Source organism: Pterocles gutturalis, unplaced genomic scaffold (assembly GCF_000699245.1).
Source record: "Pterocles gutturalis isolate BGI_N339 unplaced genomic scaffold, ASM69924v1 scaffold34242, whole genome shotgun sequence".
Taxonomy (NCBI): domain Eukaryota; kingdom Metazoa; phylum Chordata; class Aves; order Pterocliformes; family Pteroclidae; genus Pterocles; species Pterocles gutturalis.
Window position 1 is genome coordinate 4,031 of NW_010114004.1, and position 25,534 is coordinate 29,564.

The following is a 25,534-nucleotide window of genomic DNA, read 5'->3' on the forward strand; positions in this document are numbered from 1 at the left end:
CTGATTTTCTGACACTTTGACTCCTTGGCTCAGAACTGGCACTCTCAAATAACACCCCATTCACAATATCAAAATAGACCATTACAAAAGTCATTATGACTTTTCTCTTGCTTCTAACATTTTTGGTCAAAGTGAAAAAAATGAAACTTAACACTATATCAACAGATTATCGTACAGCACCTTTTTCAAGATCCCCAAGCTAACCTCAAATGAGCTCTGATGTTCATATGGTCCTGTGCAAACATGACAACTATGTTGGTTAAAAAAAAAAATCAAACCAATAAGTTAATTAACATGAATAACTTACTCAGGTGCAATCTGTGCTAAGGTGATTCTACTGTTTCCATTCCTGGAGACTGATCATTTGAAAGCTGCAAATACATCTTCAGTGGTAACAGATGGTGTAATTCCCGAAGTCAGACTGCACAGAATACTCTGCTCTGCCACTTTGCTAAAGAAAATGGAATAAGCACCTGCTCCCATCACACAGATAGTAAAATTAGTTTTTGCCTAACGAACTTGCAAGACAATCCAGGCAGAGCACCAATTGCTGCAAAAAGGTCTCAGCATATTTCACAGAAGCATAAACCCCTCCATTTTATAAGCCTCTTAAATCCTCTGCTCTCTTGGTATCACCCACTTCAGTTTAATCCCATTACACATGATAAAGCACACCATACTACCTGGGGAAAAAGCAGCTGTTTTGTAGAAAACCAATCCACTCCTCCACTTGTAAAAGTCAATGTAATTATCATCTTGAAATAAACCTGAAAGGTTTCCTAGAGAAATAAACTTTCTTAACGTGATCACTATGAGATGCAGGAAATATCCACAGACACAAGTCCAGGCACGTGTAATGGATGACCTGTTTGCTGCTGCATTCTCTCAACAGTTTTACCTCACTATTATATATTTTATGCATGTCTTGATCACAGTGTGCTGGTGACTAACACATATACCCAGTTCACTGCCTTAGCTGTAGCCCGGAACCATCATGTTTGTTCTTCTAAGGTAGTGCTGGAATATTTTTACCTTTAAGGAGGTCTCACACGGTTCCTGTCACAATTTGAATACTTTTTTCCAGTCTTCATAGGAAAAAGGGAGGGAGAACAGATGAAACCTCACTGGCTGTGCTGCCATTGACATACACATTACTTGGATACATGATGCTGCAGTACCTTCATGAAATCATCTTCCTCCATCCTTCATCATTTCTTCTGAAATCATGCTTAAGAACAGCTGGCTTAATTTCTACCTAGCTGGGACTGCAAAATTATGTGAATGACAATCTCAGTTTTCCTGCTCATCTGTGAAACACATCTTGCTGTTTTCCTGGGCTGATTTATTAATAATTAATTTAATTAATAACTAATTATCAGTGGGACTGATGACAAATTCTTACTTTCCATTTCAAGCTGTTGGACCTACCCTTCCTTCTTTTTTTGTAAAGGATCTAGCCATATTAATTAGGTAGCTTAAGTTTTCCAAATCAGCTGAAGTTCAGATACCTAAAAGTAACAAACGATCTGAAGTTCTTGGTTCACAGGGAACTTCTCTGCTTCAATATGAGTTTAGGAGCCAAACTTAAGTTTCCTGAACGTAGAACTCTTGGCCAACATACTTGCAATTTCAGAATTCTAGAACACTTATGGAAGTCCTGCTAGAAAAAAACAGGCTTCACATTAAGCAGAATGCAACATTTACAGGTCATCTGACCCACACTCTGACCTGAAGAAAAATTAATCTGACTCAGTCGGAGTTTTGAATCAGAATTTTTCTCTCCATCCTAGTTCAGTCCCATAACAGATGCAAACTGTGCTTAGTGTTTTTCTGAGATTGTCGGATCTACAGCATGTGACACTCAAGTTCTGCAACTTGTATCCTTTAAGTCCTTTTTTTTTTTTTTTAATGAAAATATAATTTTTGAAAGAGCAGAAAGCAGAATGAAATTAAAACAGTTAACATGAAAAGCTGTTCTTACTGCATGATCATACAAAAGTAGGAAGAATAATTTAATGGCAATACCGACGATGGCTTTGTAAGGGAACTCAATAAACACATCTGCTTTAGAAAATTTATCAAGCTATACAGATGTTAAAGTGCAAAAATCCTTTTTCCAGAAAAATGTTTCCTACATGTTCTGAATAAAAAGAAATATTCCAACCAGCCCAATGCTTAAACTAGCTAACAAACTTATTCAGTCTGAATGAAAATGTGAATAAACAGCTATGTACAAAACCTGGTTATTTACTTCCCGCAGCTTTGCCACTAAAGAGGTTGTATTGCTTCCCTTCTGCACACGTGTCTCCTTTTCAACCTTTGTGACCCAAGGATTTATACCTTCAAAGTGGGATTAGCAGAAACACACAAGCCTGGTTGCTTTTTATCATAGTAAGATTATTCCAGCTACAATAAATGCATTGAAACATATAGTGTAATTCATTGGAATAAAATTAAGTGTACAACCTAATTTCTCCATAAGGCTTACACATTGCCTATAATGCCTTTTAAGTGTATCTGCTTACAGCAGCGGACTCCTGAGAAATCTATAATAGCACGTGTCTTACTGTGGTAGAGACAGGAGTTTAAACATGCTTTGCACCTCCTAAACTTTAGTGTTTTAGTGGGGTTTTATTATGTTTGAAGAAATATAAATGAAGCAAAAAGAGAGACTTTTAGATATCTTGGATTTCATTATTTTCTGTGTTACTTTAAATACATTTCAAATACAGAGTATACTTGTTCAACCATATCAGAATAGCAAAGCTTTGGCTAGGTCTCTCATACAACATATAAAAATTCAGTCTGATGCAAGAGCTCTACTGGCAAGGGATGGCACTATTACTTAAAAGTAGTAAAATGCTCATCAGAAATGTCAAATGCCTTCACACCCCTGCATGTTTTGTGTAAGGATCACTTATTAAGTTAAATTGTTGCAAAGAACGGAAGTCATTTCTTCATATGTCTCCCTATAAATTTAGGGGCTACTGATACCATCAGTTAAAACAAGTTGTTTGTAAAATCTGTAGTACTTTAATTGAAAGTATTCACATGTCAAGGTTTGGTGAAGGGGAAAGGAAACTCTCGCTTCTACCCCTAGCATTGCAGCAAGCCACTGAAACTTGACTGTCACAACCCAGCTGTTCCACAGTCGGGTGCCTTTTAAAAAGGCTACTTATGCAGAACTACTAACACACTTCATCAGAGTTTGACAGATGAGTTGTAATGAATATTGCTGCAGTAACGCAATGTGTTACAAGTCTCAGTTCTCAACAAAGTCTGAGTTTACCACCCTGTGGTAAGGTGGCTTTTCTGTCACTACAAGGCAGTCTAATATTACAGCCTTATATTCTACAGATGCTAAAAAATCACCTGAATTATACTCACTAATCTCAGCTTTCGTGACATTATGTGTGATCGAACAATATTTCCATTGATCAGGACTTCACACTATCATCCTATCGCTCTACCTTGTTCAACAATCTCACTAAAGAGGGAGCATCACAATTCACTAGAGAATCTCAGTGTTGCTTTGCAGGTTTTTTTGTCTGTTATTTTTTTAAACAGTTGCCTCCACCAAGAGTACTTGCTCCCCAAGCAAACAACGCACTGGTCACTGGCCACCAGCAGCAGCTCTGGATCGAACTCACTGACGAACATGACTTTCAGTGCCTCTTCACCAAGCAATACGGCATTTGTTCAAGGGCCTGTCTATTGTAGGCTGCAGCGCCCTTCAACTCAAAGACTCTGGCACAGCTTAGTTGCACACAAGTGTAGTTATTGCACTCACCACAATTAGGAAACATCTCCTTCACAGAAACAAATACGAAACCAAATGAACCCTTTGGTTTTCAGAAGACAGACCTCCAAGTTACACACGCACCATACATGCAAATTAGGCACAGATATTTAGCCAACTTCAATCAGCTTTCTTTGCTCTTTCACAGATGTGGACAGAGGATCTCTCCCTCTGAAGCTTCCTTCACCCCAAAGTTGTCCATGGGATACTAAGCTTACCTTTTTCTTATTTTCAGATGTGTGTCTCGGGGAACTCTCTCTCATCCCCTGCATGATGAAATTCTCACGTTCCCCAGCTCACATACGAAGCAAAAGGTAACTATCTTAGAGAACCAGGCTGAGGTACATATCATAAGCAGCCTTATTCAGGAGATGCGATATGCCCAGATTACACTTCATGTGCCTTCCCTTACATACTGACTAAAATACATACTGGATAATCACAGAAAGTAGACCTCAGGACATATCCCTGTGACCCTGGGCCATAATCAACAAAATCAAGTGTCTCTGTCTTAGCTGTCTGTCCTGTTTTCAAAATATCCAGTGAAGGAAGGCTCCCCACCACACCTGGAATAACCCACTCTCCTTAGCTTAACTAGGTGTATTGTAAGAACATTTTCCTAATGCTTATCTTGCCTTTCAAATTAATAACCCGTATCTACCATCAACATGGAGAAAAGACTGTTCCTATCTTCTCTATAGCAACTGTTTCCATATTTGAAGACTGTTTTCACATCTTCCTTCAGTCTCCTCTTTGGATTAAAGAATACTTTTGATCTCTTTTTTGAGTACTTTCTGTCCTCCAGACTCTATCCAGCTACTCCCCATCTTTCTCAGGTGCCCCAACATGGACAGGTATTTCAGGTAAGGCCTTATCACACCTTGGTAACACAGAAATACCACCACGCTTCTCACAGGCTACACTGGTGATGCATCCCACTATAATGAGTGTCTTTTCTGCATCAATGTTAACAGTGCTCAGCTTGTTGCAGTCTTTACCATCCCTGCCCCAAGATGTTTTATGCAGTAATACCCACTCCCTTTTCTGTTTGTGCAGCTAACTATTCCTAAGTGCAATTCCTCACATGCCTTATTTTTTAAAACCATTTATCCAATTTTTCTTCATCAATTTTAATTCAAATCTTGTCTGCCAGTCTGCTGCAGCCCTGTCAGCTTAGCATGTGTTACCTAGACAAATAAAAAATGTAATTAATACCTCCAGATGAGGACCTACCCCCACGCACCCGACCAAGTGTAATTTCTTACATTTTTTCCCCCCATATGCTTTCTGTTAAAGCCAGTTTCAGTTTAGAGACTTGCCACATACAATTTGGGATTTCTAAGGATATATTCCAATACCCAAATGAGCTTTAAAACACCTCCTGCTATTTAAAAAAATAAAAGTAAAAGCATTTGGTACAAACAGATTTCCTTCTCCTAAAATTATTCCCTTTCAAATGTAGTTTTAAATTACTCTAACATGTGGAAGATTCATATCTCAACAGCAGTTTTCCAGTCACATAACCATCATGTTTGAGCACAGCCCTATAAAATTAGTTACAGAAATTATTTGAAAATATTTTTTTTGTTTGTTTGGAAGTAGAGTTGCCATCAGAATTTTGTGACAGAATCCTCCTTCCCACTCCTTGAGTCTTTTGTCACATTTCCTAATCAGCGAAGCTCTGTGGTTTTATAATAATTTATTTTTTTCTCTGAAACCTCCATTGGTAATTAAGGCATCTGGCTTTACAAAAGGAATGATAAGAAAGGTTACTAACACAAGTGTTTTAGGTTGTTTTAAACAGTTCCAAACTATTTTAAGCTTCCTATACATTATATGCAGTACATGTAATGCTGCTATAGAGATTTAACTATCTTTTTTTCAGAATGTTCCACAACTTGTTGCTGCCTTGACCTCTGAAGTAACTGCAACCCTTTCAAAGTCGTGCTGATACAAGGTTTTCATAGTGTGTTCCATGCTAAGTTATCTGTATATACAGGCGTGCTACAAAAGAAACCTGTGATTCCTGACAGATCTAGATTAAATACAATTGTGTAAACATCTCCCATTTAAATGTTGGGTGGACATGATTTGAACTGATTCTAAGAGAAAAGCACAAACAGTTTTGTCATGTATTTGCAAACAGTATGTGGCATGTGAGTTTGGAAAATATGCACGTTTAATTACATCCAGAAGATTACAGTAGAAAAGCATTGGGGTGAGGGATAAGGAGCCTTTCCTTTTCATTCTACCATGGAATAGACTGAAAGTGAAACAATTTTGTCATTCAACAACAAAAATAAAAAGTAATCCTTAGCAAGTTTTTGCATTGTTTCGAAACTGTTCACTGAAACCAAAACAAAAGGCCAAAATGTGCTTGCCTTGCTCAAGAGAATAATCCCACTGAAATCAACAAGACTATGCAAATATGGACAGCAAAGTTTGGCCCCAAATAAACATCCCTGTAACGAGGGAAAACACTAATCACCAAAGTGCACGTAACACCATAGTAGCTACAGTTCCTTTATACATGCACAGTTTGTGCGACACTTTGTACATAAAACTAGCCAATGGAATATAAATAAGTGTGCCGCTTCCTTTTAAATATGAATATTAATAATGAAGCACATTCACATTTTTGCCTTTCAAAGACCTTTTTGAAAAAAAATAAAACCACCTTCCCCAAAGTAACCTGGAACATGTTGTTAAATATATCACATATGATTCAAAGAATGGTATTACGGTAGAAGAACTTTCATACACAACTGGTATTTGCTGTATATTTGGGAGTGATTCATGAAAATCCAAAGAAAAGAGAATCCTCTCACCAGGAGAGGAAGGTAATAGTTGTAGTGTTAATTCAGTTTCTTCTGCAGAGGCTTGTTTTTATCTTCACCATTTTCAGGGCTGAAGTCAGTACAGATACCATTAGGAGCAGAAAGAGATGAAGTCTCCAAGCCACTCTCAGCTCCCATCTGATCAGCATAGAGATAGTCTTCTGCAAAGTGTGGGTGCAGTTCAGCAAATCTGTAGAAGTCATCTAAAAAACATTGTTGTTACAGAGAATCAGCTCTTCGAAACAAAAGGATGCTAAATTTGAATACTTACACATATATAATCACATGATCACTTTGGACAAAAATAGCAGCAGTTAACATAATGCTATCCCCATAGCTTGTTTTAGCTTCTTGTGGAACTTGTTTAACTTCTTGTTTGAGTTTACCACATCCTCAGAGCGAAGATGCTGCAAAGACTTATCTAAGCCCTCTTGAAACACTTCAGACTAGAGCTTAGCTTGTATGATGAAGGGGTAAACAGGTCCAGATTTGTATTAAAATGTATCAGGAGCATCACATGCCCTGACACAGATAGGATCTCACTGTTCACTGGGGGAAGCCCTACAAATGAGGAACAATGAACAGCAAGAATACTAATTTCTTAAAATTTGTCAAGTCTTTTGAAAACATGCCCTTTCATTCTCATAATTCTCTTCAATCTAAGACAAGACATCATTGCTGCCTTCCTCTTTCAAGATTTCAGCATTTCAAAATTCCTAATATTTTAGAGAATAATATTGTGAGAAGATAATTTGTAACACATTATTAAAAAACCATGATTTTAATGTTGGATACTAAAAAGACAATAAAAAGAGCAAGACAGTTCTTGGGGGAGTGGGGAATCCTTAACATCAAGAAGTTAAATTTTTTGTTAAAAATCAGACATTGTCACAATTTGCCCATATGACTATTTGTTCAGATATGATCCGAACACAAGATACTGTATAGGATCCAAGTCATAAAAAGCTATTCTTAGAATGTAAGCTGAACACTGGAAGAAGCTAGATGTGAACGTTATCACTAACTCTATCACCTACAGCATATCACATACAGCCCACCCAAATTCCCTGTGTTATCCCAGAAGGGCTCATGATCAGACAGTACTGTGAGTTCCCTAGAGTGCAGCACAGATGACAGCTGAAGGAGCCTTTCAGAACAGTGAAGCACAGTTCCTCTGAGTACAACTGGGCTGGTGTGGAAGAAGGGAAGTACCACAGCTTTCCCTCTCTGCCACCCTTCTCTGTTTGAGACTGTGTGTTTTTCTCAATACTGCAAAGGGCAAGGGAACATCATTTGGCTCCCAGGGGCACTGAAGTGACTGTAGGTCAACCCTGCCTCTGAACTGTTGCAAAGGTACAGGTGGAGAGAATGCAATAAACATAACTTCAGACTTCTGAAAAAAAAAAAAAAAAGTAGATATCCTTTACCCACAGTTTATATGGATCTACAGTATTTCAACAAAAGCTGATGATGTTCAGGCCATGAAAACGAACACTATCACCTATGTTGAAAAAGCTGTATGTCCAACAGGCTGATTGATCATGTGAATGATAAGTCTTGGGGAAGGGGGAGGGGAGCTTGAAAACACAGCAAAATTTTTTCTTGCGATACTATATAATGGAAGTTCAATTTAAAAAAAAAATAATCTCATTGCAAAGAATGTGATGCATCTGACTGTTTTCAATAAAGAAACATAGAACATTTGTTTACATTTAAAGTATTTAGCAGAGGTAGTAGCGGCAATAATACTTCAGAAACACTTGAGTGCGAACTGATTCATCAGAATCAAAACAGTGAAGCACATCCAGTGAACCCATCTGACTATGTTATTTTTCTGCAGCTAACAAGGAGAGAGCAATCAGCTATCAGCCTTAACTGGGTCTGGCCTGCAGCAGGAACATGAAAGCATTCCCTTTTCTCACATTGACACTTTAAGCCCATCCCAAGGATCTATTCCTTTTTGTAACAACACATAAAACATGTGCATCTATGAAAAGATTCTGATAGTTTGCCCAAGTAAGGTAAGACAAGTATAAAAATTTCAACCAACAGTACCAAAGATGCTCTTATAATCACATCAAGCAGAATCCTTTTTGCATAGGAAAGACTAAAATATTTACTGTACATGCCATTCTAAGTAATTATTCAAAAAAGCTACTGTATCTGTTCAGAAGATAAATTCAGAAAATCCCTCAAAGCAGTTATTCACAGAAGTATGATAGTCTATATCCAGATCAGCATCCTGACAACTCTGTCAGGATCCATGCTTCCATGTTTTATCAGTACTGGATCCAAATGAAAAAGCTCAGATTCCAGGGAGGACTGAATTGAACAGGATAATGTTTCTGATAGATCTAAGTAGACATTTTGGGTCTTGCTGAAACAAGTCCCAAAGCTATAAAGGAATATTTATCAAAGCTGTACACAGCAGAGCCCAAAGAAAACTGCTTGGGATCCCATTTGCCTCATTCATCAGAAATGTGAGAGAAGGTGATGAAGGAAGAACAAGCTATTCTAGAGTTACTTCTAACTACAGGTCTCATCTTGGAGCTCAAGCTTAAAACAACTGTGAAGCATTAGACTGGAGGAAAAGACCACTTTAGTAATTTACTTGGAAAAGAGTAATTTTGCTTCCTACCCCTAGTAAGAGACAAAAAGACAGAAAGCACCCAAAGTGGCCTGCTGTCTATACTTTTGCATTAAGTATGCATGGTGCTACAAGAACTTCAAGAGGTTATTCTCCTGCCTTTGCAATACCTCCTACTACTTGATGCTCCTGATGGAGCTGTACGTTCATGAATATCTTGTAATTTTTTTTTCCCCTTCAGGTACATAATTACTTTAGTGTACAGAACTTAACAGGATAATCCTGTGGTTAACATATGTAAGGACACTACATTTTAAAAGAAATAATTCTTCCTTCTCTGAGTGTTCATCCATATGGATATTCAAAATACTGACAATTCCCCCTTTCTTCTTGTTACCAGCAAGTAAGGCAGAGTCTTCAGAACACTTTCACAGTCATCGTTTGTCTATCAAGGCCAGGTGGAGATTTTCCTAGAATTTGTGATGCCCACCTGCCAAACCTATTCAAATTCTCCAGAATCATGTCTTAAGACTGAGAAATCCTGACTCCCTCTAGATTACAGTGAACAGATGAGTTTTAGAATCAAGGTACATCTAAGCAGTGTGCTGTTGGCTTAACTGTTTAACAGAGCTCAAACAATACACAGATCTATGGCAACTAGTGTATTTTCAAACATGCAACAAAAATCCAGACTAACAATTCAGATCCAAGATTCTCAATCTAGTTAAACAATCTCAATTTTGCTACTGGTTATTCTGTTCACCTGCAACCTGAGCTTTCCCTTTGGGATGAGACCTCTGCCTTCAAGGACTCTGTGATATGTACAGCAATTTAGGTTTGATACTTTGGATATTTTATTTATTGTTCTTACAAGTAAAACTGAAGACTTAATATTCTTGCTTCACATTCTGACACCCTAGAAAGGAGCTTGTGAGCAGACCCCTCTGTGTATCCAAAGTAATGTCAGTACTCTTCCACTAGATATAAAGTTTTGATTTCTCAGACAATGACTTCAGAAAAGATGAATCATAGAATCATAGAAACATAGAACCATCAAATAGTTAGGGCTGGAAGGGACCTTAAAGATCATTGAGTTCCAACCCCCCTGCCAAGGCAGGGACACCCTCCACTAGACCAGGTTGCTCAAAGCCTCATCCAGCCTGGCCTTGAACACCTCCAGGGATGGGGCATCCACAGCTTCCCTGGGCAACCTGTTCCAGTGCCTCACCACCCTCACAGTAAAAAATTTCTTCCTAATATCTAATCTAAATCTACCCTCTGTCAGCTTAAAACTGTTACCCCTCGTCCCATCACTATACTCCCTGATAAAGAGTGCCTCCCCATCTTTCCTGTAGGCCCCCTTCAGGTACAGGAAGGCTGTTATAAGGTTTCCCTGGATCCTTCTCTTCTCCAGGCTGAACAACCCCAACTCTCTCAGCCTGTCCTCATATGGGAGGTGCTCCAGCCCTCTGACCATCTTCGTGGCCTTCCTCTGGACCTGCTCCAACAGGTCCATGTTCTTCCTGTGCTGAGGCCTCCAGAGTTGGATGCAGTACACCAGGTGGGGTCTCATGAGAGCAGAGTAGCAAGGAGTGCTGGTCACACTTCTTTTAATGCAGTCCAGGACACAGATGGCTTTCTGGGCTGCAAGCACACATTGCCAGGTCATGTATCAACCAACACGTCCAAGTCCTGCCCCTCAGGGCTGCTCTCAATCCATTCTCCACCCAACCTGTATTTGTGCTTGGGATTGCCTCGCCCCAGGTGCAGGACCTTGCACTTGGGCTTGTTAAATTTAATGAGGTTTGCATTGGCCCACCTCTCAAGCCTGTCAAGGTCCCTCTGGATGGCATCCCTTCCCTCGTGTGTCCACCACACAGCTTGGTGTCATCAGCAAACTTGCTGAGGGTGCACCCAATCCCACTGTCCATGTCTCTGACAAAGATGTTAAACAACAGTGGTCCCAGTACCGACCCCTGCGGAACACCACTTGTCACCGGTCTCCACTTGGACATTGAGCCACTGACCACAACTCTCTGAGTGTGGCCATCCAGCCAATTCCTTATCCAGCGAGTGGTCCTTCTGTCAAATCCATGTCCCTCCAATTTAGAGACAAGGATGTCATGTGGGACTGTGTCAAAGGCTTTGCACAAGTCCAGGTAGATGATGCCAGTCGCTCTTCCATTATCCACCAGTGCTGCAACCCCACCATAGAAGGCCACCAAATTTGTCAGGCACAATTTGCCCTTAGTGAAGCTGTGCTGGCTGCCACCAATCACCTCCTTATTTTCCATGTGTCTTCGCATAGTTTCCAGGAGGATCTGCTTCATTATGTTGCTGGGCACCAAGGTGAGATTGAGCAGCCTGTCGTTTCCTGGGGCTTCCTTATTTCCTTTTTTAAAAATGGGGGTTATGTTTCCCCTTGTCCAGTCAGCATAATCTGCAACTTTCACTCAGTATAGCCTGTAAGTTTTCCACCTCTCCTTTCTCAGTACTTAAGTGCAACAAGTTGAGTATTGCAAAGTTTCTCGTATTCTCAGGGAAGGCAAGAGATTGAATATTTACGGCAAGAACATTCAAGACAGAAATGCAATACCAAAAGTTTATATTCATGTTCTAATTATCTACCACAAAAAAACCAGACATTTACTTTTACTGTTAATCTTTCAGATATGTTAAAATCTCATTGCAATGTTTATACTACAGAATGAGCACTTCTCTCAGAAAAAGATCCAAGCAAAGTTTCAAAAAAGTGATGTAAACACTGCAGGAAATAAACCAGTGAAAATGAGAGCTAAGCACTTCAGTAGCCACTGCTGTGGCTCAGTGGTCCTGATTTTCTTGTGATGGGAACAAATAGTGTGGGAAAAGTTCAGACTTAAATGCAACTAAGTACTGTTAAAGATGGATATTAAAATATGAATTCTTTGGTAACTCACATGAACTGCTCTGAGTTCACTTGTGCACTATTTCAAATCGAGCTATTCTGAAACAATGAAGTGTGTCAAAATTAAGGGTTCTGCTAGGCTTGCCAGCTTAGATTCTATGCTGGTATTTTTGAAACTGGTGACAGGGATGGGGGGAGAAAAAAAAAAAAAAAGAGTTGAGTCACCGCCCAGATGATTCAGGAGACAACAAGGCACAACAGAGACAGGCAGGAAGAAGGCAATAGCATAGGATGGACATGGAAGTGCTGGGGATGTGACAGATGAGAGGTACAAAAAGGGAAGGGGTACAGCTGGCATCAAGGAAGCAGGACATATCTGTCTGTAAAACAGGGGAGAGCAGTGGCAATGATACTCATTCCAATAACTCTAAAATAGTTCTGTAGTTGAAGCTTTACATACATATTATACGATTGAACCACAGGAATTAGAGTAGAAATTGTGATTTACTAATATTGATATTTTAATTTTTAATGTTTTCACAAATGAATTACATACTGATTTTCCTGAAGGAAAACTAGAACACAGCATGTCATAAGCACTTCTACTGGAGATATGTGGTATGCTGGCTATCAATAACTCAGTTCATAATGAAATGATACAACTAAATTTAGAACCTTACTGCATAAGAGATGAAGAATCTGAAGTAACACACATGTACTTTGACTCCCAGCACATTCTAGTCACCCAGATCTCACAATTTTTCAAGTGCAACTTTCTCGCCTCTGTATCACCTGCATTACAGACTACATATTGAGCAGCCTGGTTAGTATCCCCTCATTCCCTGCCTGCCTCCCCCTTAACTTATTTTCAAACAGGCTGAGAAATTATTGAAGGAGTAGAAAATCTTATATCCTCCTATGTTCTGTGAGGGCAGAAATAGTGGGGAACAAGACACAAGAGACAAAACAACAGCACGGAGCTGAGAGAGCTTTCTTAAAAATATATATTCACATACATGTAAGTCATAGAACAGAATGTGCTGAAAGAGCTAATCTAGGTATTGCCTGACTTAACATGGAAGGGAAAACCTCTGAAAACATGTAAACATGACACTTGATATTACAGGTGAAACTCAAATTATTTTTTTAATGTAAATTTACTTCGCAGTCCTTTTATCATGACTGAACCCAACAAGTCAAATAAAAAAGATCAAGTTTAATAAAAATATAACTGTTTTGTGCATCAACATGAGTTCAGACAACTTGACATTTTGTGGCAGTTAAGATTCACTTAAAATACTTACCAAATGTAATCTCTCCTTTTTCTTCTTCGTCTACAGCTCTAAAAAGATGCGTAACATTAATCTGTGACACACCCATGGCAGTCTTCAGAATATAAGCTAAATCCTCTTCTGTTATAGTTCCATTTTCTGACTGGTACAGCTATGAATCAAGACAGCAAGACAAATCATTGCAAAGCTGAATGCAAACTCCTATAAACAGCACCACACAAAGAAGTTAGACAGAATTAAAATTTGGTACTGGAAATTTTAGTTGCTCTCAGATTGTTGTGATCTACTAAGGATTTCTGTTTAGTTTGGGAAAAAGATAGAATTGAGTATTAGTTGACCTGTGTACGCTTAGAAATAAAGCTTGCTATATTCAGAAAAAACACGTTTTGTGGATATGTAACTGAAAATAACTTTTAGTCTATTGAGCTACATTTTCAAACTCCAAGAGTCCATGGAATCAGGAGATACATTTACGTCAGCCTAGAGCTGAAACCATTGCCACTTGGTCAGATGTCAAACTCAAGACAAGGCCAAGTTCCTTTGACCAACATCCAACTGATTCAACAACCACTTTGCATAAAATGTCTACATCTAAATGGTGTTGTATTAATCAGGAGAATCCTACCCCATAAGGTGATGGGCCTATAACTTTCTACAAATACTTATTCTAGAAAATAATAATTTGCATATTCTTATGTCCTGAAGCAAAGAGTTTCCTCACAAGAGTTAGCTTTACTACTGACAGGAGATTGATAACTAAAAATAATTGTACATAGTCTAATTCTATCTTGTTTTACTGTGAAAAAAAGGATCCGAGTATTTCAGAATATCTGTATCAAATACAACTGCTTTATACTTTCTAAAATAACTCAATTTACCTGTGCAATAGAAATTGAGACAGAAGAGTTTTTGAAACATCCTTGTCTCATTTTCAAGCATGACAGCACTGTAACTACTGAACCATATAAAAAAATGCTATTTTTGAAACTTCCTTTTAGTTCTTCTACATCATTGAGAAGGTGAAAAAAACTGTTAAGATTAAAGAAAACAGGCATAAGGATGTATTTTCCACACAAGCAGAAATTGCTGTCATGAGACAGCACACCTCAATGCAATAAAAAACGTCAGTGGAATAAAAAAAAAAAAAAAAAAAAAATTGAAGTCCCATGGAAGACAACATTCATGCTCAAACCAGGAACCTTGCCTTTTCCCCTCTAGCAGCTAACACACACTGCTTCACATGGAGTAGAGGCAAGGACAAGACACTTGTTTAATAAAACCTGCTACACTTTCACAGATCAAGTAGTCAGAAGGTGATGCTTGATGGTAAGGGTCACAAGTGTCATATTGGCAAGATTTAAAACACCCTTTTGTTTCCTTAGCAATTAGGAAGGGAGGACGCATAACACACTGGAGTGCTGCTCTTAGACTTTATTGCCATAATTCCCCCTTCTCTTTTAATTGCCCACTGCTTTAGACCTCTGGTGGCTCAGTAACTTGTATTTCTCAAGGTCTTCAGCCATATACTAAACACATCCACTTCGAACACTTGTTCTCCTATGTGAAATGTTGCACTTTATCCACCAAAACAAATAACAAAGTGCTTTGCAAAAAGTAGCACGTGGCAGAGGACAGCACCTGTTCAAAGTCACACATTCACAAACTGTCTAGATCCTTCAATGGCTCCCAATAAGTTGTATGAATATCTTACTGTACACCAACCCAGGGCAGGGGGGGGAACAAGAAAGGGCAGAAACCTTTCTGCTTTTCCCTCAGAAGTAGCAATAAGTAACAGCAGCTATTAGAGGCAGACTTTCCCCAGTATTTGTAGGAACTGAGTATTTTTGTTCCTTCCTGCTTTGTCAAATTTGTTTGATACTGGCCAAAGGGTAAGAATGATAGATGTGAACGCTAAGCATTCACAGAAGTGTGCAGGTATGCAACCTGAAAACAACTACTCAGAAAATAAGGCTGCCATGTAATACCATGCAATTGAATGCTCTCAAACTCCATGAATTCACCAGTGATGACAGCACCAAGAGTTAGCACTCTTCAGTTTCAGGAACACTAAAGACCACGTGAGTTCGAGGCAAAGGGAAAAGACGATGCAGGATGCAGCAGAGTTTGCATGTGGAAATACGAATACTAAAAATATAATTAAAAAGGAATAAATCAAGGTGTCAGACAAACCCACCAAAATGGCAAACATTAAACAATCTGCTGCTGTTACTTTCCCAAAAAGCCTGCATTAACTATCTATGCAGATGCTACAACAAACCACTGAGGCTAGAGATCAGGAGCACTACTGGGAAGCATGAAGTCTGGGCAGAGATTGCAGGACCAACACAGAAAGATGGTAAGACCAAGAGGGAAGAAAATCTCATCAAGAAGATAAAAGGGGTTAAAAAAAACCTCTATTAATGTGTAGGAAAAGTTTTAAAAAATTTTATTAACTTGAAAAATAAGATTTGATTGACACATTATAGAAGTAGTAAGCACAACTCATTAGCCTTAAGTTTAGAGGAATCAATACAAAGGACTTCAGGTTTGAGATGAAATGTGCTGAAAAAGATTCTACCAGAGTTCCACAGAGAACAATTTCCAACTGCAACCTTTCATAATTTTACATAACTTGAACTTGCATTGCATTCCCTCTGAACGTGACCTCTTAATCTAACTTTCCATTAATGTTATTTTACAATGTAATTAAGTATTAAAAGGGCATGTGAAACAAGCTTCTGTTAAGTCTAATGGCAGTATTAATAATTAAAAAAAAAAAAAAAAAAAACCAAAAAATGAACTACATAGAGGAAGAAAACGCTGCTTACCTGAAATGCCAGCTTAATTGTTTCCAGAGTTTTAGATGGCTTACAGACAACTGACAGAGCAATGACAAATTCCCGAATGTCAATCATGCCATCTTCATTCTGGGAAGGAAAACCTCACCTCAAAATACTGCAATTTGTCTGAGAACTTTCATAAATAACTAATGCTTGTAAAGATGTAGAATATTCAGAAAAATCATTACATATGCCACTGCAAATAAAGTCTCACTGAAATGGAATTACTTCAGGGCAAGAGTGTGGGTTATCAAAGCTCTGCAGGCCCTTTTCAGAGTCTCAGAAATCATAATTCCAAGATTCTTGGAAGACAGTGCTGCTACTGTCACCCTTTACTTGCATATTTAAGGTTTTAACGTTAAACCACCTGAATCACTGGGTAGAAATTAAAATTAGAAAACCAGAGGGCAAGGTAGCCTAATTTAAGCCCTGAATACGTGACATCTACTCTTTGGTCTAAGAGAGAACTCTACGGACATATCCACCTCCTGGTCCAAACAACACCTCATCCAGACAAAGATAATAGTCATTTTCCCATCCTGACTGATTGCCAGAGGAACGAAAAATTGGCTCATTTGCCAAGTTCCTAGGTCCTTCAGGTTTCAGGCATCCTAGAAGAACAAGCGATTTATTTACAAGGTAAGTGAAATATCATCTAATAGGCAATGAATTCAGTTGCAACATGCAGCAGCAGCGGAGGTTTAGCCTGAGCCCATCTTTCTTCCTCTTCATATTTTGCATCTAGAAAGAAAATCAGTTTTGTTCAACAGACACTCCTTTTAACTTCTACCTGAATGAATGCTTTATTTAGTTGATGATAGGTGCTCCAACCTTGCTGAAAGGGAAATGCAGCAGGCAAATACTGTGGTAAAATACTCGAAAGCATTTAGCACTGGCCCAAATCAAACCTCACTGAATTCAACTGGAACAGAATTAGGCTAGAGTGGAGTTAACTAGAAATAGTACAATTTTTAAACAGACGCTGTTTCTTACCTCATCAAAAAGGGCAAACATACTTTCTAACGTGTGAGAAACTGGAAATTCCAAGTACGCTGAAAATTCTTTAAGATCAACCTTTTCTTTTTTCATTTTCATGGCACTTGCAGCGTATTTATCGAGATCATCTTCAAGTGTTTCTGGCTTCAGCCTAGAAGGTATATTATTTTTGCACATTTAAAAAATTTTTTAAAAAATTTTAAATGGTTTTAAAATACAAATTTCAGTATTACAAATGAAGCAGTAGATGATAATGGTGTCAAACATTACAAAATCTAGAATCAGAATTACTAAGCAACTTTATAATAAGATGTATTCCTGCAATTTTAAGGCTCCCATTACTTCTTGAAAGGTATTAGAAATTACTAGAGGACTTAGGAACCCTGGCCAAAACTTGTGTCCTTTATTCTACCTTGATTATAAGCGGTATGTATGAGTAGTTCAACATGAACAAGAACTAGAACATGAACGCAGTCCAGAATGAGCTAATAAGAAATATCTGGCATGGAGAACTAGCTGGGATTTACATCATCTGAATATGACTGTATTGCAGGACAGTATGTAAACCAACTACAATTCCAAATTGACTAATGTAACTGAACGGGAAAGACCTGATGCATCTTGCCTAAAAGAAATCGGGGATTACATAATAGCGATTATACTGTTAATCCTGTTTGTCAGTACTCATTTTTCACATTCAGTCCAGAGTTGGACATTGTTACAGGGTGACTCAAACCAAGTTATAGCAGTTAACACAGCTACAGAAATTCCCTTAGTCTGTCTGATTGCAAAAACAGATTTTGACTGATAAATGAACAGCTTTATATTTATGCAGATACCGACTGCATGTTGGTGGGGTTTTTTTGCCAAGTCAAGCTTCTTGTTTTCACTTTGTGAAATTAAGTCTTACTACGAAGATAACAAATAGTGCTGCAGGTATGTGGGAAAAAGTAAATTTCCTCCCTAATAAAACATCAACTAAGTCCTGATAAGCAGGTTTCCTCTAAACTGACTTAGGGTAATGTAGGCATTCAAACTTCCCAGTCTGAAAACAAAATAATCCAATAAAGTCTGCTACAATATTCTTCTGCAGTTGTGTGTTTTTGCCACTACAGACAAGAAAAAGCAGTTATTTAGAGAACTCACAAGCTCACACCAGAATTGTTCCCAGACTGCAGCTGGGACTCCTCAGCAGCTTCCTCTCAGTGACAAGAATGAATAAAATACTTAAAATCAGCATTCTCAGGAGCTTCTGAAAAAAGATAAGAGCATTTCTGACAGAAGGATTATCTGGTATGTCAGCTCCAGACCTTGTTTGCTTGCTGAAATGACCCTTCCTAAAAATCACTGTTTTTAAGTAAAAACACGACTACTATGCTGTCTGCCATTACCTAAACTGACTTACCAAAAATATACTAACTAACGAAAGCTAAGCCCTACCTTTCTGAATTATAAGACCTGAACATGCAAGAATTCTTCTAGAGACCCATGGCCCCTACAGAACATTCTTATGTTCTCCATTCTGGCATTAAAGCACCTATCTTAAGTTTTGGTCCTAGACGGTATAAAGAGAGCAGCAAAACATCCCTCTGCAAACATTCATTTTCCATGATCAAGTAGAGAACTATCAGGAACAATGAGAAAGGGAATCCATGGAGGATCTGAGAGGCACATAGAACTCAGCTTCTCACATGCAGGATTATATATGAGAAGTATCCACAGATCATACAGCCCCACTGCAGTAGCCAAAATGGATTTTAACTGTAAGATTATGACAGCTGGCATACAAATCCTCCCTTGAGATAAAACACCATTGACACAGAATATGCAGTCTAACATCTGTCTCTAAATCAGAGATATTTGATTTGCAACGAATCGACTCAAAATTCACCTTTACAGCTGAGTGCTCATTTGAACAGCAGTATTCAAGACTTGTGAGATGTCCTCTTCACCAGTCAATGAAGTCCGAAAAGCTAAAAAGTTTGAAGGCAAAACCTTGTACGGAAAGTAACATGGCTTACCACAAATCTTAAAGTCATCTTGTGGTTTGGGTTATAGAAATACAGAAAGAGATGCGAGCCAACCTCAAAAAGAGTACATAGATTAGTGAGACAAACTTATTGCTGCAGCTTGAGTATGACTGCATATGACTTGAGTATGACTTCTGGTAATCCAAGGTGGGCTCACTTCCTCTAGCTCCTTCAGAACCAGAAAGTAAGTGATGTGTGGATGATCATGACCTACTATGCTGAAGCCTTTTGAAGCCAAGTGTTCCAAATCCCACAAGAAGCTCTGAACCAATGTGAAATGGCTTGAATATCTCAATTCATTTAAAATTGTTACTTTTATACCAATGGAGGCTATAAAAGATAGAAAGCCAACAGTGGATGTCTTTGCTCATGAAATCATGCTTGTTTGCCTACTGGCTTCTATGCAGGATCTAGGCTTTACAATACAGAACATTATTTGCTGTTGTAGTGTTTTGCTTCATTTTTCAGGCCAGTGCACACTGAAGACAACAGAGTCCTTCCCGAGTCCCTGAAGATGGAAAGGACGCTTTTCAAGATATAACAGCACTGAACATTAAATCCTTCATAGCAGACTTCACAAGGAAAGCCAGATCCCTGATGGCGGCATATTTTCAGTATAATTACCACTATTTTTAACAAGTGAGAAGTCTTCTTAAAGCTAGTTTTAGCTGCATTTGACAATTTGAAAACAAACTCCTTTCTTGCATGATGGGAACCTGACAAAAAACTTCTAGTGTGTCTCAGAGCTGGAAGTTGCAAAAGAACAGCTGGATCTTGTAGCTAGCTACTGTAAACTGCAAGCTCAGAGAAAGATGCCCTAAGCCAGAAAAGCACAATACCTTCAGTTTTATATCTGCTGACGTACGTCTGTGCAACTTTTTGTCATAATGGAGAAAGGCTACTGAAAAGCTGCAAAACTGACCTTCCAAATACTCTGGCACAACCTGCCTTGATCCATGCAGCAGAGGCTACCATGGTTGGTGTGCTATGTTAAGCCTGATCTGTGATCACAAATGCAGATGGACAAAATCCTCCAGAGGTATTTTCTTGCTACAGATGATCTCTGAACACTGTGAAGTCATAGCACTGTTAGTTAGCTGTGAGGTTTTATTGCTTTGGGGATAAGCAAACAGATGATCCTTAATCTGGCTAGCAGTTTGATGACGCTATCATATTCCACCCCCCCCCCCAAGAAATGCAGAAGGCCTGGACCACTTACTTGAGCAAAATTTCAGGTTACAGCAAGACCTGACTTTATAAACATCATCTAACAATAAGCAGAACACAGTCACTAAAAAAATAATTCTACTTTGGATTGCAATATGTGCTACATTTGGCTTTTTTTTTTTTTTAAGAAAGGAGAGATATCTATAATTTTCAGAAAATAAAACCATTAAAACTGAGAATACTCACAACTAAAAAAAATTAGAAAGTCATTTGACTGAAAACTGGGAATTCTATAAAGAGCTACTGATGGCCAAAAAGACAGGGTTCCATAAGAAAGGTGAAGAACAATTAAGGCTTGAAGGTCCTTCTAGTTCATGGGCAAAGTGAACACAAGAATTAGAATGAACAGAAGTTTGAGACAATAGGATCAAATCAATTCAAATCGGAACTTAAGGATCTCCTTGCAGACAACTACACTAAAGCAGCTCATAAAAAATATCTCATTAAAAAATGGAGATGAGACTTGATTATACTGTATTAACACTTTCTGAAGAAGAAGATACCCAAAGACTTCTTTAATAAGGCACAAAATCCAAACAAGCTTCAATGTCTGTAACATGGTAACAGACCCAGTCAAAGTACAAACAGGGAATCACTTTAAATAGTGGGACAATTAATTGTGGAATAAATCATCAAATGAAGCAGAGGATTTACAACATATGAAAGCTACAATAAAGACAGCATATAGCTTATGCATCATCAGCTCAGTGGTCACACATAGAATATCAGGCTCAATAGAAGCATAACCTCTTGAGGACTAATGAATGCATAATTGATGACTATGATCAATTGACCTCATTGATACAGCAGTCATTCTACCACAGAGTTCAGTATGAGGCAGCTGAGTTTCAGCCAGCTGTGACCTGGCAGCTGTATAGCTTTGTTAACAGAGCCCAGGCTCTTCATTAGATGAAGCATGAGAACTCATTGCTATGGCTGCATGGCTACTGGACTGGATCCCAGCCAGCTGAGCACAGACTACGCACATTTTACGGACAATGTTAATGAATCCTGTAGATACATAATGTGAACAGAAATAACTCTCCACTGTAGCAAACTGAGGAATAACTTGCTTTCATAGAATCTAAACCAAAAACAAGTTTGTATTTGCCTTACTATAAAAAAATCTTGAATTTAAAACTGGATTTTACCTGGAAGGTATGTTATCGCTCAAAAACTAGTATTAAGACTAGATACAAAATCAATGGCATAAAATTTACTGTTCCAGTTATTCAGGGATGCGACTGGATGATCTTAATTCCTCCCTGGCCTCAAAACCTTTGAATAAACAGCAAAATGACTGCATTGCCATCAAACATGCATTAGAGATGAAGTCATATTACAATCTTTATCCAGTTGGGCCAGCAAAATACCATCATGATAGCCTTCTTACTGGCACATATCCAAATTAAGACAGGATAATATTTCATCAATGTAAAATTGCTCAAACCAGATAAAGAACTTTTGGGTTGTGGGGAATGTTACTCACAGATGCAGGTAATTGTTTTAGAAGCCAAAATACAAACCCAGAAAAGCATCATTTGAAGGAACAGCTTTAAATTTAGCAGACAGAAACCAGACAATTTAACAAGAGGATTAAACTGAATACCGGGATTAACAACTGTATAATAAGAGGTGGGTGGTTTTTTGGCTTGTTTTTTTGTGTTTAGAGGTTTTTTTGTTTTGGTTTGGGTTTTTTTGTTGTTTTTTTTTTTTTTTTTTCTTCGTACTGTAAATTTAGAGCCTTTGGAACAAAAAAAAGAATATTTTTTTTCCTCTTAGAAGTCTCTGCTACCCTACTGGAAGACTTTACAGATGGAGGTCCTGACAATGAATTAATATACACTTGTCATCTGAATGCATAATGTATGGTGTCCTACATTCCTTATTCTCTGAAAGATCCTTCTCTTCTTTTCATTTATGTACACAAGCTGGAAGATGAAGCAAAAATTAGTGAAAGGAAATAAAGTATAGAGCATAGTTTTGTGTTTCCATTCTATACAGTCAGGTGAGGAGACAAAAAATGGAAAAGGGAGTTTGTATATTAAAGCAGTTAATAGGATGAGGCTGTGTCCTCATCTTAGTTTGTGGTTGTTCAATAGGATGAGAGGAGAAACAGGAGAAAATTGGAAAATAGAAGCAACAATTTCTACTATTTGTTTTATGTGAAGTCTTTCACTGTTTGCTGAAGCTTTTCTGAAAGGTAAAGCCAGAAGGAACTGAAGCCATGAGAAGAGAAAAGAGGTGAGCCACACTGCATATACTAAGCTACAGTTTCATTAGAAAGTCCATCTAACAGTAACCTACTCAAAAGATCAACCATTTCTTTGTGCTTCTTGGGAAAGGGTGACCCCTCTGCCCTCACTGTTATACCATTAATCCAGCCACAAGACTGCTATAGAAGCACTGTTCTTCCTTCATAGATGTCACAAGAAAGGGCAAGTGACTCTTAACTATATCAAATATTAGTAACTCCACAGTACTCCTGACCCTCTTCAGGTGTCTTCCAGTTTTGTTCAGGAATGAACACTTCAGACACACTCTGCTCATTTGTCAGACTGTGAAAATATGAATTTTACAGCCTACTCTACTCATTAGGAACTAGGGGTGCTGCTTGCAAGTACAGAACTATTGGTTTAGTTTTATATTAGCGTTTCCCCAATTGTAATATGACAAAATTCCATATATATTAATAAATGTAGTATTATATGAGGGGGAAACTATATAAACAGAGTTACATAATAAAGATGCACCTTATATATAAATATTGTATGTGCTCACCCAAGGCTCCTCACAAGCTTTGCAAATTCTAAAAGACATGTGTCTGAAGGCAGACGAAGTTGTCCTTCAGCCAAAGCCAGCTGACAGTCTTCAAATGTATAGTCTGTCACTGAAACTCCCAATGCCCTTGAATAAACCAAAGAAACATAGTAAGCAAGATAGTCTAAGAAAACTAAACAGAATCACTACTTTTTTTAATAAATCAAATTATGCTCTCTCTGAGGAACTATAAGGAAAAGCCCGTAAAAGAAAGTTCACATACCACAAATTAAATATGGTACTATACCCATTGCAGAAACTTTACAAGTACATGAAAATATAAAAGAACACAAGGGAAAAATTAGGCAGTGCATAGGACTTTCAAATTCCTTAATGTTTTCATAGAAATGAATAAAAAGGGTTTCAAAATTATTACTCTAAACAAAAAGTATTCAGTAATAATTATGTTAAATATTGTGTTATTAATAGACTAACATACTAATAAATAATCATCCAAGCAGAACAACTATTACCTTCAGGTAATATGAAAATTATACAACAGACAACACTTCTCTGTAAAGAATGTCTAGAAAAAAGCATCAAAGCAAGAAGAGTTAAACCCCAAGGAAATACAAGTTATTTTTAAGTGTATGACATAAGAAAGGTAGAAGAAAAAGTACTCCCAAGTTTTCATATGCCAGACAATTAAGTACTCATTTTTGCTTTACTTCCAACTTGATGCTCTATAGTAAGAGCAGCGCCAAAAGATACTTCAAGGAAATCCTGGTATTGTAGTTGCACTGCATTTGCTGTGACAAAATTGACAGAAAGACATTTTAGTTTGGAAGAGGCCTTTAAGAATTCAGTGTACAAACATAAGATGCAATTTAGAAAGCAAACACTGCTCCATAGGAGTTACTCATCTGCCATGTTTTCCATCTTACTTATATTAGTATGGAATGTTATCTCCTTTGTGCAGCCTTTCCTAGTTTCATGAAGTTCTCACTTTTTTTTTCTTGACTTACCTTCATTCTTTTCATCTACAGGTTTTTCTGTCTTACTACTAACCACCTTTTTCATCTGTGAAGTTAATCTACAAGAATGGCAAAACTGATACAAAAGCCCGAGGCACGCCACAGTCACTTTGGACTTGAAGAAAACTTTGCATTCAATTCTATACTTTATTAGGGACAGTTTGATCTGCAATAGCAGTTACCTGTCATGCAATGACCACTTAATTTCTGTTAAGTAGCCTCTTCCCCAGAACCTCTTTACAAGGCCTTTGAATGCCAGTATAAATAACATAAGCCAGTTCTCTTTTATGCACCGATTAATTGTCAAACTTCAGGATGATAATACATTAGTGATACATGTACTTAATGTTAAAGCTACCAATCAGAGTTTCTCCTCTCTAAGGCTGAGCAAGTCAAACATTCTGGAAAAACACATCACTAATAGATGATATTCAAGCTCAAAAGTACCAAATATGTTAAAAAATTAGATACTATTTATAAGCTACTTCTGAATAAAACAAGGACATACAGGGTAGTGATTCTGGATGAACAGCCTCCTCCTTGCAAGAAGAAACAAGACAGGAAGGAACAAAAGGAAAAAGCGAAGTAAACTAAAGAGATACAGCTACATAGAAAAGGCATCTTAAAATCCTGCAGACTGTTGAAGGCTAGATTGCCTCATATGGGTGATCCTAAGCAATTAAATTCAGTTCCTCCAATTTTGTACTTCCTGATCTGCTCCTGTTTCATCACTCTATTCCTCCTATGAAGAGTGTCCTAGTAGTACATGCAAATCAGTAAACCACCTTAAAGGAATGGGCAAGAGGTTCTTGTGATACCATATTTCATCCCACAGACCTACGGTTAACATAGTAATGAATGTTGTGTAAAATCCAGATTAAAAACTCCCCCATGCTGTGTGGATTTAAACCCATTTCCAAGTTCCACCTGACTTACAGATCAGGTATTGCAGGTCTTGTCAATACTTACATGGTATTCAATATAGCATTGTATTATACAATATGAAATCACTGGTATTAAATAATACAAAAATCAGTTTTCCTTGGAAGAAGAAAAAGGGGTGGATGAAAGGAGAGTTTATCCTGCCAGTTTAGATTACTTCCTATTCCCTTCTTTTGCACTGTGTGCACTCTAGATCATCCTTATGAACTTCCCTGTCAACTGTCAGTGAAAGAGCTGAACTCCTAGGGTAGCAAGACACACTATAAGCAGCACTACCCAGAGTGGCTTACATAAAAGAATGTG

General features: G+C 38.0%; 1 protein-coding gene across 1 annotated transcript in view; it reads right to left on the reverse strand.

Moving 5' to 3' along the window:
- Positions 1 to 6,627: 6,627 nt before the first annotated feature.
- LPCAT1 (lysophosphatidylcholine acyltransferase 1) overlaps positions 6,628 to 25,534 on the reverse strand; it is a gene marked incomplete at its 5' end in the record, with an annotated part of 34,410 nt that continues 15,503 nt past the window's right edge. The window contains 5 exons of the mRNA XM_010074712.1: positions 6,628 to 6,839; positions 13,415 to 13,553; positions 16,231 to 16,329; positions 17,236 to 17,389; positions 23,277 to 23,402. Of these exons, the coding sequence (XP_010073014.1) occupies positions 6,655 to 6,839; positions 13,415 to 13,553; positions 16,231 to 16,329; positions 17,236 to 17,389; positions 23,277 to 23,402 (703 nt within the window). The remainder of the gene's footprint in view (positions 6,840 to 13,414; positions 13,554 to 16,230; positions 16,330 to 17,235; positions 17,390 to 23,276; positions 23,403 to 25,534) is intronic.